The sequence below is a fragment of the Gigantopelta aegis genome, chromosome 4, assembly GCF_016097555.1.
Source record: "Gigantopelta aegis isolate Gae_Host chromosome 4, Gae_host_genome, whole genome shotgun sequence".
In the NCBI taxonomy this organism is placed as follows: Eukaryota; Metazoa; Mollusca; class Gastropoda; order Neomphalida; family Peltospiridae; genus Gigantopelta; species Gigantopelta aegis.
This window is the reverse complement of record NC_054702.1, coordinates 8,497,698-8,512,373: the sequence shown is the minus strand read 5'-3', so window position 1 is coordinate 8,512,373 and position 14,676 is coordinate 8,497,698. Positions and strand designations below refer to the sequence as shown.

General features: G+C 36.7%; 1 protein-coding gene across 1 annotated transcript; it reads left to right on the top strand.

The window, feature by feature from the left end:
• The first annotated feature begins 11,981 nt into the window (after positions 1-11,981).
• LOC121370684 (achaete-scute homolog 1a-like) lies at positions 11,982-13,551 on the top strand. Its single transcript, XM_041496083.1, has 2 exons — positions 11,982-12,456; positions 13,235-13,551. The coding sequence occupies exons 1-2, from the start codon at positions 12,025-12,027 to the stop codon at positions 13,373-13,375; spliced, it is 573 nt and encodes a 190-aa protein (XP_041352017.1). The 5' UTR covers positions 11,982-12,024; the 3' UTR covers positions 13,376-13,551.
• The last annotated feature ends 1,125 nt before the right edge of the window (positions 13,552-14,676 follow it).

The following is a 14,676-nucleotide window of genomic DNA, read 5'->3' as shown; positions in this document are numbered from 1 at the left end:
TTTTATATTCATACTTACATACATTTTGTATGTGAATTATTTCCATTAAACCTAAACACGTATGTGTCTGTGTTGTATTAATAGGCGTGGCACAAAAATACTTGTTTATTTGTTTCTGAATATAACGTATGGGTTCTTGTCAGTTTTCGACAATATTACATAAGTTTTTGTCAGCGTTGAAAGTGACTAGCCATTGATTTTATCGTTTGTGAAGTTTCTGTCAACTCTTTTTGTAATTAAATATTCTTAAATTGTCAGGTAATTTGATGATACTGTTAAACTTGTGTTATCTAAGAATAATCTATAGTTACACATTTTCATTTCAACTTATTTTTGTGCTTATATCCAATTAAGGTTCAAGCACGCTGTCCTGGGAACATACCTCAGCTATCTGGGCAGTCTGTCCAGGACAGGGGTTAGTTGTTAGTGGTTAGTGAGAAAGAAGAGGGTGCAGTGATCTGACACCTACCCATTGAGTCGTTAAAACTCGCTCTGGGTGGGAGCCGGTACCGGGCTGCGAACCCAGTACCTACCAGCCTTATGTCCGATGGCTTAACCACAACACCACTGAGACTGGTGTTACACAGTTAAGCTCATCAGCAATAGGCCTACCATTGACGTGAACTAAAAACAGAGATGGGCAGAGCATCGAACCTTGGGGTATTCCAGCAGTTAGTATTCCATAACTGGATAAGGAACCAATAACGAAACCTCTGTGTTCTGTTTGATATGTAATTTCCTGTCCATTAAATAAACCAATCATTAACGTGCATGCATCAACCACAGGGTGGGCTGAAGTTTGTGGCCAGTGTGTAGAATAAGGAAGGAAATATTTTATTTAACGACTCGCTCAGTACATTTTATTTACAGACATATGGTTAAGGACCACACAGATATTGAGACAGGAAACCAGCTGTTGCCACTTCATGGGCTACTCTTTTCGATTAGAGCAAGGGATCTTTTATATGCACCATCCCATATACAGGATAGCACATACCACGGCATTTGACGTACCAGTCGTGGTGCACTGGCTGGAGCATGTAGAATAAAACCAAAAGTCAAGACATTCAGCGGATTCGGAATATTTCCTGAATGCAAGTAACTTAAACTCATTTATAATAAACACCAATTTCAATTCATCTTATTTTCATGCTTATGTACAATTAAGGTTCAAGCGCGCTGTGCCGGGCACACACCTCATCTATCTGGGCTGTCTGTCCAGGACAGAGGGTTAGTTGTTAGTGGTTAGTGAAAGAGAAGAGGGTGTAGTGGTCTTACACCTACCCATTGAGTCGTTAAAACTCGCTCTGGTTGGGAGCCGGTACCGGGATACGAACACAGTACCTACCAGCGTATATGTCCGATGGCTTAACCACGACACCACCGATGCAGGTTAATAAACAACATATGATATATCCACCATGCTAATTTCAATATATTTATAATCATTATGTAATAACTTTACTTTTAATAAGGGGTTATTTCTCATTTTATTTAGTACTGCAGGATAGTTTATTGAGATCACAGTTCGAGCTAAACAATGATGAAGAAGATTAACAATATATTCTAAAATGTCTGCTTAAACTGGGATAAGTGCCGCTTCCGTGCTTGCGGTGTGGTACTGGTGTTAAAGGGAGGCCACCGTGCTCGCAAGTTAATTATGTCTTTACTTGGACGAAAACCGATGTCACGGAATTTTGGTTTAACATGTTTTCCGGTGAGAGAATTTGGATTCTTAAGTAAAACTGGTAATTCATCATTTAACGTATCCTGTGATTGACCTTTCTTGTCCTCTCCGGGAATGATAGCAGAAAGTTCGACATTTTTGAAAACGGCCCCTGAATTACATGGTATTTGGACCTCAGGCTTTACGTTTCTACTCGGCTTGACTTTTGTATTTTTCTCATAATTCCTCTGCTTCGCTTCTAACAGAGCGGGACATCCTGATGGTAGAATTCTGTCATACATCTTTTGATGATATTTGTTTCCAATCTGCGTTAGCTGAGTTTGTTTAGATTTATCAATCTTTGGAAGGGCCGGAGTTATTGACACATCCTCGGTGGCGTATGTGCTTCCACTTAGGCTTACCGCATTGCTGTAATTGATATCTGTATAGAAATATGAATTTTTATTAGCTTTCGAGTCCGTAGATCTGTTCTGTGATTCAACGCTTGGTCTCTTCGCGCCTGTCAAAGAATTAACGTACAAGTTATCATTTTGACTTTTCGTTTGTTCTCTCCCCAATCTAAGATTTGTTTTTAATTTAATTATACCACTATCCAAGTGTATTTTCGAGTTTTGTGGACGTTTAAAGTACATTTCTGTATGAGCAGTTATGTTGAAACCGTGGTTTGAATGTTTTAAATCTGAATCCATTTTCCAAGTTTCTTCTAATGGCGAGTTCTTGCATTCCTTAAACGAGTCATTCATTATAACTGACTGATTTTCGAGTCTTCCTTTGGGCTGTTTAGTTTGAGTAGTTTGTCTTTCCAAGGCAATTGGTGATACCTTATGTGCATGCCCTGTGTCATAATTTATCATACTAGGATCTCGCAGTGTGTATTTTCCATAGTTCCCTGCCAAATCACCGGCTGATGCCCTGGGTGAATGTTTTGTATTACAGTCCATTACAGTATCGTCTAACATGCATTTTTCATTTTGTGACAAATCACCCAGTGATACTTTATGTACACCAAAGGTATTTTTCAAGTTAAATTCTCCAACGTGTCCTCCACCGTGTTCTGCTAACTTCCTAAATATTTTCTTGGGTTCATGCCTTGAATTGGCGTTATTTGGTACATTATGGTCGTCTGATGCATTGTGCAACAAACCATCAGATGATAATTTGGGTGCATATCTAGCATCAAATATATTTTTAACATTATATTTGTTTGACGTAGCCATGTTCTGTGCCAAATCGCCAGGTGATACTCTGATGATGCACACATCTTGATCACCATCTATCCGATTATGATCAACTGATCGACATACACCACAGTTTTGTGTCAGGTATCCAGGACCTGGCGACGCCCTGAAGATGTGTAACTCTCTATCATGTCTCCGCATATCTTTGCCGTCGTGTGGTAATTTCTGGCAAGGGAGCAGCTTTGTAACAGTCCTTGCGTTATTGCTTGTCGAGTAACGATGTTGCTCAACGGGAGACGGTGGGTCTCTAGACGCATGCCTTATGTCAAAGCTTTCATTTACGTTATCATTGCCAAACATGTATTCTTTATTTTGTGCTACATTATCACTTCTGACGCTTCCGTCCAAACTATCACTTCCTGTTGTGTACTCCGTATTGCTCAGTACCACACAGTCAGCACATATAATTCTGACATGTCCACAGCAGACTGCAACATTAGCATCATCTAACGCGACTGTCCCCTGGTTGTTTCTAGAACAAGGTAATACACATCTGGAAATACTGCTCCTGGTCATAGTTTGGTCATTCGTCTGTTCGTTGTCCTGTAGCTTGTTGTCAGTCAAAGTACTGTAATGTAAGGTACATGGGGCATCTAAAGATGCAGAATCCCTTGCTTCATAAGTATCTGTTGACGATGCTGTGGAGAATTCGGAAAATGAAAGTGTTTTGGAAACTGAGGACGACCTTTCTGATGTTGTTAATGGTGCTGGTGATAGACCAGAATTAAATAAAGACGATGTTGTCCGATTGAAATCGTCTCTTTTATTCAGAATCGTTTCATTTGCACACAAGGTTGAAGTTCGTTTGTTTCGTGAGTGAACATCAGAATGAAGTTCCCTGAATGCATTATTAACCAAGTGGTTGTAATAGACGGAAGGTCGGTTTTCTTCTGGTGTCACACTATTATCAGCATCATTACCATTCACATCACTGTCACGGTTACCACCACACGCTTCAGATGTATATTTCGTATCCATATCTTTGTCAGTGTTACTGTGTCCAAATTTCAGACTATTCTTCCAGGTGGTTACTCCAATAATTGTCAAAAATACATCGTCAATATAGCTATATATATAGTATGTAGCATAGCATAGCATAGAATAGAATAGATGTTTAACAACACCCCAGCACAAAATCTACATCGGCTATTGGGTGTCAAACTAAGGTAAATTAGTAGGCAACAAGTATGTCCAAGAATTTCAAGTACATTAACATTCATAAAAACAATCTTATGGCTGTAAAAAGATATTGTTTCTTGCACACGTTTTAAAATAAAAAAACTAAAATATGTTTTTGTTCAGTCTACATGTTCCCGTTACTGATGGTAGCAAGACCTTGAAGGAATGCCCCATAAGACGATTCAAATGACAGCCTCTAGTGCATTCAAATACCTGAAAAACTTTGGATTATAAATATTTTATTGTGTGAACTATATCGCGTTTGTATCAGTTTGATAAGACATATGCAGGAACAATCAATACTTACATGATCTGCTTTTGAATAATCCATATGACTTTGCCTTCCCATGTAACGGGCTCGAGCGGGTACGTACAACTCAGTAATAGACCGTTCGGTTTGGGTACGATCAGATCAGTCCTTCGTGGTGGAACCATTGGATGAATCTGATTGTAATCAGTGCAACTAGTCTACCACCAATCAATCTGACAACATTAACATTGCGGTTGACTCCCACATCCAGATGATATTTCGTCTGTAAATAATACTTAAACTGTCGATCAGTTGTACTGATTTTAATTGGATTGCCATTGAACTTTCTCATCAAATCAGTGATCCACAACCGCTTAGAACGTGCATATGTGTAATAGATTACTCATTTCCACTGAGTGAAATTGAACCAGTGCTCTAACAGCTAAGATAAAACGGGCATTCCCACCCAGTATTGCCAGAAGGAAATCTTGTTTTGTTGTTTTCTTTCTTTCTTTCTTTCTGTTTTGTTTGTTTATTTGTTTATTATTATTATTGTTGTTATTGTTGTTGTTGTAGCTGTTGTTGTTTCTGTAATACAATTATAACGACTTTCTGTATCCCTGAAACAGTCGGACACTCAAGATCATTTACGGTTTACCCATCACGACTACAGACAATAATATATATCGATTATATATCGATTATATATATGTAGTCATAAAAACACTCAATATGCAAAGTATTTGAAGTTTGTCTGGAGAGTGCACACCCTAATACAGCCTCGCTTCCTGGAATAGGATATAGTCCTAGCCTGGGTTCGCTCGAGGTGCGTCTCTCTCTCTCTCTCTCTCTCTCTCTCTCTCTCTCTCTCTCTCTCTCTCTCTCTCTCTCTCTCTCCCCTCCCCCCCCCCCCCCACAAGTGTTAAAATGTTAGAGACCAGATGGCCGTAATATAAAATGTGCTGAAGTGTCGTTAAACAAATATATTTTTTCTTCCCTTTTGCATCCCTTTCCTTGATGTTTTTGTACAAGGTATATTGTTCTCATTATGTGTGATAGTCACTGGTTCACCTGCCAACTCAGTTTGTATTTGTACTTGTATCGAATTAAGTTATATGGAAAAGATAACAGCTACGTTGCCACCTAGCTGAGAATTCACCAGACTGTTAAATAACTTAATTGGTTTTGCGCTGTCCATTGCACACCATTACAGTCCCTCTGAGCAGCTGCCACGTGCGTGTCCCATTAAGGGTTTTATTCTTAACACGGTTTGATCTTCAGTATTACACATCGAAATCCAAACTTCACTCCTTAAGCGTACGAGACAGGGTGGGGCAGAGGGGTGGCACCCCCCCCCCCCTCCCCTGAAGCAAATCCTCAAATTCGGGCAAAAACGATAGATATATATGGGTATTTCCATCATTCTAACCACAATATTGATTGTAATAGATGTACAATGCGTATAGTCCAGGAGCCAGGTCAATTTATTTATGTCGGAGAGTCAGGAAGGTTTGAACATTGATTCTTAAAATATGTGTAGATTTCAGATCTGCAACTCTTACTTGTCTAAACCTGTACGTTAATTGGGAATTTGCATATTTTTAATGGTACATCAAAGTCAATTTGTGTTCGATCTGCTGCTAACCAAAAACAACAGTCCATGGGACAGACACCAAATTTCAGTTATAGGGGAGATTAAAGTCTTTTAAAATGTTTTTGTGATGCTTAATATCAAAACTTTCCATTTTGATTTGCTGGACTTTCATATTTGGTCAATTTGACCTACCATGCTAAATTGACCTTTATTGAGATCTGTGTAGAGTATGGTTTATGGTAAAGTTACGTACTCATGCCATTTTAACCTTTAGGGTATTATTTTAGAAGCTAGTTAGGGTCAAAATCGAAATGTTTAAATTTTTTATCTGTAAGTCTAGGTTCTTTCCAGAAAGTGTTATTAAAGGTTTAATTTTGATTATTAAATGTATCTAAATGGTCAGTGTAATCTGCATGTTAACTGGGAAATCTGGAATAAAAAATGCATTTATTTTACAATATTAATTTCGTACGATACATTCTTCTAGATACTGTATGTAACTTGGAAATATGGAACGAAAAATGCATTTATTTTACAATACTAATTTTGTGCGATACATTCTTCCAGATACTGTATGTAGATAACTGGCTCTACAATGCATATAAACTGACAGGCTATTATAATTTGCATTGGTATAGCAGTTACAAAAAATAAACCTGTGCGTTACCTTGGAATGTGCATGTTTTTAATAGTATGTCGAAATTGTTTATGAATAAAAATTTGAAATATAAATTTATATGTTTTGTTTAATCTTTGGTTTTGGAATAGAATGAAATGAGATATGCTTCATATAATATTATTAGGGATTTAAACAGATCAAATCTGTCTTTCCAAACGACTAGGCAAATACAATTTCAGGCACGTTTTGTTAGAAATGGGGACACATGCTTAATTTATATAGTGTAAGGTTTACAAAGAGGGTAGGTACCCTGTCATGTTAAGATCATTTAAAGTCATTTGGCACAAGTTAAGGAAAATTATTATTATTATTATAATTATTGTTATTGGTTGCTTGGTTTTTGGGTTTGTATGTTTATTTGGGCTTCTTTTCTTCTTTTTTTCTCTTTTTTTTTTGGTGTGTGTGTGTGTGTGTGTGTGTGAATATAATCAATATGTAAGATATAATGTTATTATCTAATTAAAGACAATATCACTGTTTAGTCTAGCAACAATTAAAATGGTATGTCTTAATTGGTTTCTATGATTAAACTTATCATTCAACATGAACAATTGCCATATAACTAACCGGTTTCATATAATGATTGATAGATAGCACCACTGGATTGCAATGTATTCTGGAATACATATCTGCCTTGTTTTGCTACATTTGATTTATTTTTCCAATCTCCTTAAGCAGGAGGTGGACTACTGTCAAATTATGGAATGCTTTAAAAGTATATTTATAAATTAGCTCTTTTCAACTACAGCTGAGGCATTCTTGATGGTGGAAACACCTCCAGAGTCTTCTCTCCTTCCTGGCTTTATCAGTGACTCCGTATCACCATACAAATTATCAACTGGTTCAGGAAATCCACAATGTCTACTGCGATCCGTGACAGCGTGTTTCAAGTGGAGTATGTCCTGCCCAGTATTTGATGACTACCCAAATGGTATCAAGGCTTCGTCTTTAGGGTGACCAAGATAGCAAACCATTAATAGTGTTGTGTGTCTGTCTGCATTCAACCACAACTCGAGAATATGCTTCATGCTTGGATAAAAAATTGTGTATATATACCTGCGTCATAATTTCCTATCTAGTTGAATGTGCCATTTTTGGATCCTCAGCCATCTCCAGTGATGAGCCCATACTTACAAACTACTGTAACCCCATGTTCCATACAATATTGAATAGGAAAAAAAACATTGTTACTCTAATTCCGCATGATCAACTGGGATAATACGTGTGGCAAGGGAAAGAAAGAAATGTTTTATTTAACGACGCACACAACACATTTTATTTACGGTTATATGGCGTCAGACATATGGTTAAGGACCACACATATTTTGAGAGGAAACCCGCTGTCGCCACTACATGGGCTACTCTTTCTGATAAGCAGCAAGGGATCTTTTATATGCACCATCCCATAGACAGGGTAGTACATACCATGGCCTTTGATATACCAGTCGTTTTGTTGAACCAGAAATGGATCACTGGTCGGTGCAAGTGGTTTACACCTACCCATTGAGCCTTGCGGAGCACTCACTCAGGGTTTGGAGTCAGTATCTGGATTAAAAATACCATGCCTCGACTGGGATCCGAACCCAGTACCTACCAGCCTATTGACCGATGGCCTAACCACGACGCCACCGAGGCCGTGTGGGGCAAGGGAATGCTCTGATCTATGCATTAAACAAACCAATTGCTAACACATTTGTCAACATAGTTTTGGGAAAGATTGATGGTTCCACCAGAAAAGATTATATTATATTTGACACTCATATTGAGAAACAATACATAAAGCTATCAACAAACATCTAAGGAGTAGGAAAGCAAAGAAAAAGGTAAATTTTGCAAAATTATAGATGTGACATTAATTTGACACAAGTGTAGTTCCAATGTTTCATTAATTGCATTATTAATGAAACCAACAGTGTTTTTGCCATGCTTAAAGAGTGGAACTGTTGTGGACATCCTGGACTAAGGTATATGTATGTTGCGTGTATGGAGCTACTGAATCAGATGTTGGGATTGGTACTCGGGTTAAGTATATTTAAACACCAACCCAGAAGTTCTGAACTATTTCCATCTAGCAAGGATGCTACTGAGTTTATATGTGGGAAGACCTATATCCAGCCATACATATTGGTATATGTAAAGATTCTACAAATTGATAGTGGTCTAAAACCTGCATTAAGATTTTTGGGGAAGGATGTGTCACACGAAATGAATATTGTCAAATAAACACATTTTTCATTCCGGATTCCCCTTAGTTTATATGAATATTGCACCAATTAGTCATAATCAATAGTAAACCATAAACAACACTTTTTAGAAAAGACTTACTCTCATAGATATTAAAACAATGTAACCAAAATATTGATTTTGACTTGCATTGACATCTAAAATCAACCTTAAAGTGACCTTTAAATGTCACAATAGTGTGAAAACCTACCTTCACCATAAACCTTGCCTTAAACAGATCTCAATACAGGTAATACGTGGATACCTACCCTCACTATAAACCTTACTCTGTATAAACATCAATAAGCATGGGTACCCATTTCTAATAAAGCTACCATTAATTATTTGTAAACATATGTTTTAGACATTAGTAAACACCTAATTTCGAGATAGTTGATTTTTATATCATGTTTCCCTATAGCTTGCATGTAAATTGCAATATATAATTATCCATTATAATCATATTGATGAAAAGCGAACTTTAGGTAGCACATTTGTAAATAGGCTTACTCACAAAGATAAGACAAATGTAAAAAAAAAAATTCCCCTAAATGACCTTAAATGCCCCTCAAAATTACCTTTAAAGGTCACCTTTCTTTGTGTGGGAACCTACCCTCACCGTAAATCGCACCTACACTCGCCATAAACCATACCATGTACAGACCCCAGTAAGCAATGGTATCCATTTTTAACAAACCATGCCCCAAAATGTGGACGTAACATTTTCCTAAACATCTCCCCCTTTCGTTAAATTATGGATCTGCCCCTGAAATTTCAATCACGAAGCACCCCTACTAGATGTGTAATGGATATATATATATATATATATATATATATATATATATATATATATATATATATATATATATATATATATATATAAACCATAATATATTGATATTGGTTAATATTATTGGAAAGAATTAAAAGAAACCAATGATTTGTGTTATTTACAGCATGTTATATTCACATTCAGAAACAATTACGTTCATTTGACCTTGAAAGTGCAGGTCAAATTGACCAATTATGAAAATCTATCAAATCAAAATGGAAAGTTTGGATATTTAGCGTCACAAAAAACATTTTTAAAGACTTTAATCTCCCCTATAACTGAAATTTGGAGTTTGTCCCGTGGACTGTTGTTTTTTGGGTAGCAGCAGATCGAACACAAATTGACCTTGACGTACCAGTAAACGTATGCACATTCCCAGTTAACATACAGGTTTAGCCAAGTAAGAGTTGCAGATCTGAAATCTACACATATTTTTACATGTTTGGCAGTAATGCTACCATATATAAATGTTGTTATTCAGATTCGGGCATTTTCATTTAGTCCGGGGGAAAATCGGCCTGCCCCCTGCAAAAAAGGGAAGCCCGTACACAATTTTTAACATAGAAAAAAAGGAATTCAGAACAGAAGTAACCCCTCATATTTAATTATATTATACAAAAATGTTATATTAACATTTATAGATGTTATTCGTTAATGCGATATAACATTTTATACCATGAGAACGTGGTTATATCATATGAGGTACTAACAGTAACATAGTCTGCAAGTACTATATATATATATATATATATGTATATATGTATGTATGTGTGTGTGTATGTATGTATGTATGTATGTATGTATGTATGTATATGTGTATGTATATGTATATGTATATATACTAGTATGTATATGTATATATATGTGTATATGTATGTATGTATATGTATGTATGTATATGTATATGTATATGTATATGTATATGTATATACATTTGTAAGACATAAAATATAAAACCGATAAATACTTTACTCTCAAGTAGAAATATATATTTTTTATTATTATTTTTATTTTGGAAAAAAAGAAAGAAATGGTTTATTTAACGACGCACTCAACACATTTTATTTACGGTTATATGGCGTCAGACATATGGTTAAGGACCACACTGATTTTGAGAGGAAACCCGCTGTCGCCACTACATGGGCTACTCTTCTGATTAGCAGCAAGGGATCTTTTATTTGCGCTTCCCACAGCCAGGATAGCACAAACCATGGCCTTTGTTGAACCAGTTATGGATCACTGGTCGTGCAAGTGGTTTACATCTACCCATTGAGCCTTGCGGAGCACTCACTCAAGGTTTGGAGTCGGTATCTGGATTAAAAATCCCATGCCTCGACTGAGATCCGAACCCAGTACCTACCAGCCTGTATACCGATGGCCTAACCACGACGCCACCGAGGCCGGTTTTTATTTTGGAATAACCTAGAGTAAGTAATAACGATAATTATGGCTTAACCACTACATCACAACGCCAGTCGCTATAAAATAAAAACATGAAAATATATAAATATAAAAGAAAATTATTTAATACACTTAATACGATGTCATAAAAGGGCCAAATTAATTAATTAAAACAAGCAGATAAAAAATTACCAAAATGTATTTTAAACCAATGAATTTGTCAGAGTTATTTTAAATAATAAACGTTCCTTGTGTACCCTTACGGTGCGTATAACGTTTGGTGACACTGATGTTTGATGCTGTCGGAACAGGTCAGTTCTCCACAGCTAAAATCAGTGTCACTCGTCCTAAAGACCTGTTAGGTTTCTCCTAACAACCAGGTATGACAACTAAATACATGAAACTTTTACACTTGAGTTGCTTTTCCTCACACAGATGTAGGCAATGCCTGAAAGATAAGCTATATGACACGCCTAATGGAGTTATTACCCCCGAGTCGCTAGTCCACTGGGAGCAAACGGTCGTTCAATTGATTTAGCACGTTTCCATTTAGACATAACCTGTCTATTACGTTCGGGAATCATTTGTGGTTGACGTGTGTGGCTCGAACGGATGGGGTCTGCCTCTAGGTGACACCCCGGCAATTTCGACTGGGGTAAATGATAGTCCATAGGTGTTTAATAGCGGTCTCTAGCGGCACTTCCAGTCCGAGGAAATCGCACCACGGGTCGTCTGATCAGCGCGTGCGGGGCGCGTGCTATTGTTTTAAATGAAATGAAGTAGAAAGTTGATTTCCTCAGCAGGTAGAAATCACGCACGAAATTACCGTTTGCATTAACAACCAATACACCAGTGATGAATATGTGTTCTTTTGGGATGAATTTAAGAGAATGTTTTGAAGGGGACCACGAACAGACGGGAGAACCTGCGAGACTGCAGCAATGGTGCCATGCGTCGTCGACCCGGATACATTCTCCAGCAGATACATTGAACAGACGTCTAGAAAATACCCAAAAGGACTACGAGTTCGACGTCATATTCCGCACGCAGAGAGACCTAGAGAATTTGTGAGCAAAAGGAACCAGCGAGAAAGGAGGCGTGTGGGAAAGGTGAACGCAGCTTTTGAAGATCTCAGAGACAGAGTACCGTTCATTAAGGATGATGACAAGACATCGAAAGTGGCAGTTCTGAAATCCGCAGCGCAGTACATCCATTTCTTATCGTCACTTCTGCTGGAAGATGAGTCGTCTGCAAGTGACGTTTGTCACAGAATGCATCCTGTTCCGAAACAGAACGATTCAACTGGATTCGACAAAACTGAACAATGTTGGAGCATGGAAGAGCAACAGGAAAATGACATGTTATACAGAATGGTAAGGCAGTTTATAAAGCATAAATTATACGGCCAAATCTGTAGAGGAACCGGGTGTGGTTGTGAATAATCACGGAACGTTTCCAAAACAATAGGCCTACTACTGTAATATGCAGCTAGTCCATGCATCGTTTTTCTTATTTATTATCAAACAAAACAGAAATACAAAACAAAATTCCAATAATGTTGTTAAACTGTCTTAGTGACAGAGAAGGGGCAATGGTGACGAGCATTAACTAATTTTAGAGGTAAATAAGTTTTAAGTTTTAAACGTTACAAGCGGAGGAATGAATACTCCAAGGGCTTGATTTTGGGAACATTAAGTATTGTTCATAGACCCCTCTTCAGTTTGTATTGCGTTATTTTTTTATATTTTCAGTTTTAATGTGGTATTTCTTCTATATTTTAGGTTGTAATGCGATACTAGCATTTCTTTGATATAATTTTCAGTTTTTAGATTTTGTTCTATATTTTTAGTTGTTAGTTTGTAACGCAGCATTTCTTCTATATTAATTTTAATTAAGTTTTTTACTTTGCAGTGCAGTATTTCTACAATATTTTTAGTTTGTAATACGGTATTTGTTCTATATTAATTTTAATTAAGTTTTTTGTTTGTAGTGCAATATTTTTAGTTTGTAATTCGATATTTCTTCTATATTTTCTGTTTTTAATTTGTAATATGGTATTTTTTCTAGTTTATCAAATATCAGTTTGTAAAGAGTTATTTTATTCTAAGTTTTTTGTTTATTTTGCTGTACATGTCTCTTTTATATTTTTAGGGCATTGTGCCATCTTGTCGCTTTGAGCACCATCGTGAATATGACCAATCGAAGGCCACGGAACAGAGTCTTTTGTGGGAATCGCACCGCCCTCTACATGAAGCAAACAGTCACTTTTCAATCACGCAGACGCTCTTTTGATATGGTTGTCAAAATGCCCAGATCTTTAACAAGTGGTCATTATGTTTACCCACTATGTTGTACAAAACAATGTTTATACAGTGTACCATAAAGTTTGTATTTTTATATACATATATTTATATTATATTTATAGTCTTCTAAATTAACAACACAAATACAATAATTGAGACAACTCGCCCCGCCCCCCCCCCCCCCCCCCCTTTTCGGTTAATTTAATTTTAAACAATTAATACATGGGCGTCGATCGGTGGGTGACAGGGGGGGACGCGCCCCCCTCATTTTTCAACGCCGGGGCACAATCTATATAGGTGTTCCCCCTCCCCATTTATCGTTTAGCAAAAACAACAACAACACCACCACCAACAAACACAACAAAAAACAAACAAAAATTAAAAGTTTAACCACTAATGTGTAGCTTATGATTTTCATTGACATTCCTTTATCACACACACACACACGCGCGCGCGCGCGCACACACAAACACACACCCCCCCCCCCTTTTAAAGCCGGATTGACGCCCATGAATTAATACAATAAATATTATTCCAAATTACACATATTCCTAGAAAAAAACAGTGTCTACTGACTGTTCTGGGCTTTTGCTATGCACGTACACAAACACACACACCACGCACGCACACACACACTATATTTGAAACAACAAAGAACTGTTACCTAAATTACTAATTTTACATATAATTATTGCTACAATATAAATAGTAATCATATAACTTTGTCCCTAATAGTTTATTAATTACATTATTTATTACATTAATTAAATACATTTATTGATATACTTTGTATATGTGTATGATGCGACAATCACGTGTGTAAAAACATATAACTAATTCTCATCTTTCTTGCTCTTAGCTGTCTCTCTACTCATTTGTCTGTTGGTATTTTGTAAACTGTTCGTAATAAACACGTTTGTAATCTAATATTACAAGTTTGCTATTCTTTTTTAAACATAGAATCATATACCTTTTATCATTAGTAGAATATTTCAAACAGCATATCAATCCAGTACACGTGTTACTGTTTTTGTTTATAGCCACAATTGAGATGGGTGTTGTTGTTTTTTTCACATCTCATTTGTTTGTAACATTGTTAGTAAAAAAAATAATGATGTAGGCTACATTGATGTCGTACAACAGACAAGTCACATAATTGTGGCCATACTACAGAAATAGAATGGTCGACTGAATTTGTTAGACTGACCCAAAAATTAGCAAGAACTGACGCTTTGAAGACTTTGAGAAGACATGCTTAGTTTATACATATAACATTGCACACAATGCATA

What these genes read in the sequence shown, in the direction of transcription:
- LOC121370684 (XM_041496083.1), top strand. Translation starts at nt 12,025, where the DNA reads ATGGTGCCATGCGTCGTCGACCCGGATACATTCTCCAGCAGATACATT. An exon ending in ATGACATGTTATACAGAATG is followed by an intron (nt 12,457 to 13,234) that starts GTAAGGCAGTTT and finishes TTATATTTTTAG; the next exon opens with GGCATTGTGCCATCTTGTCG.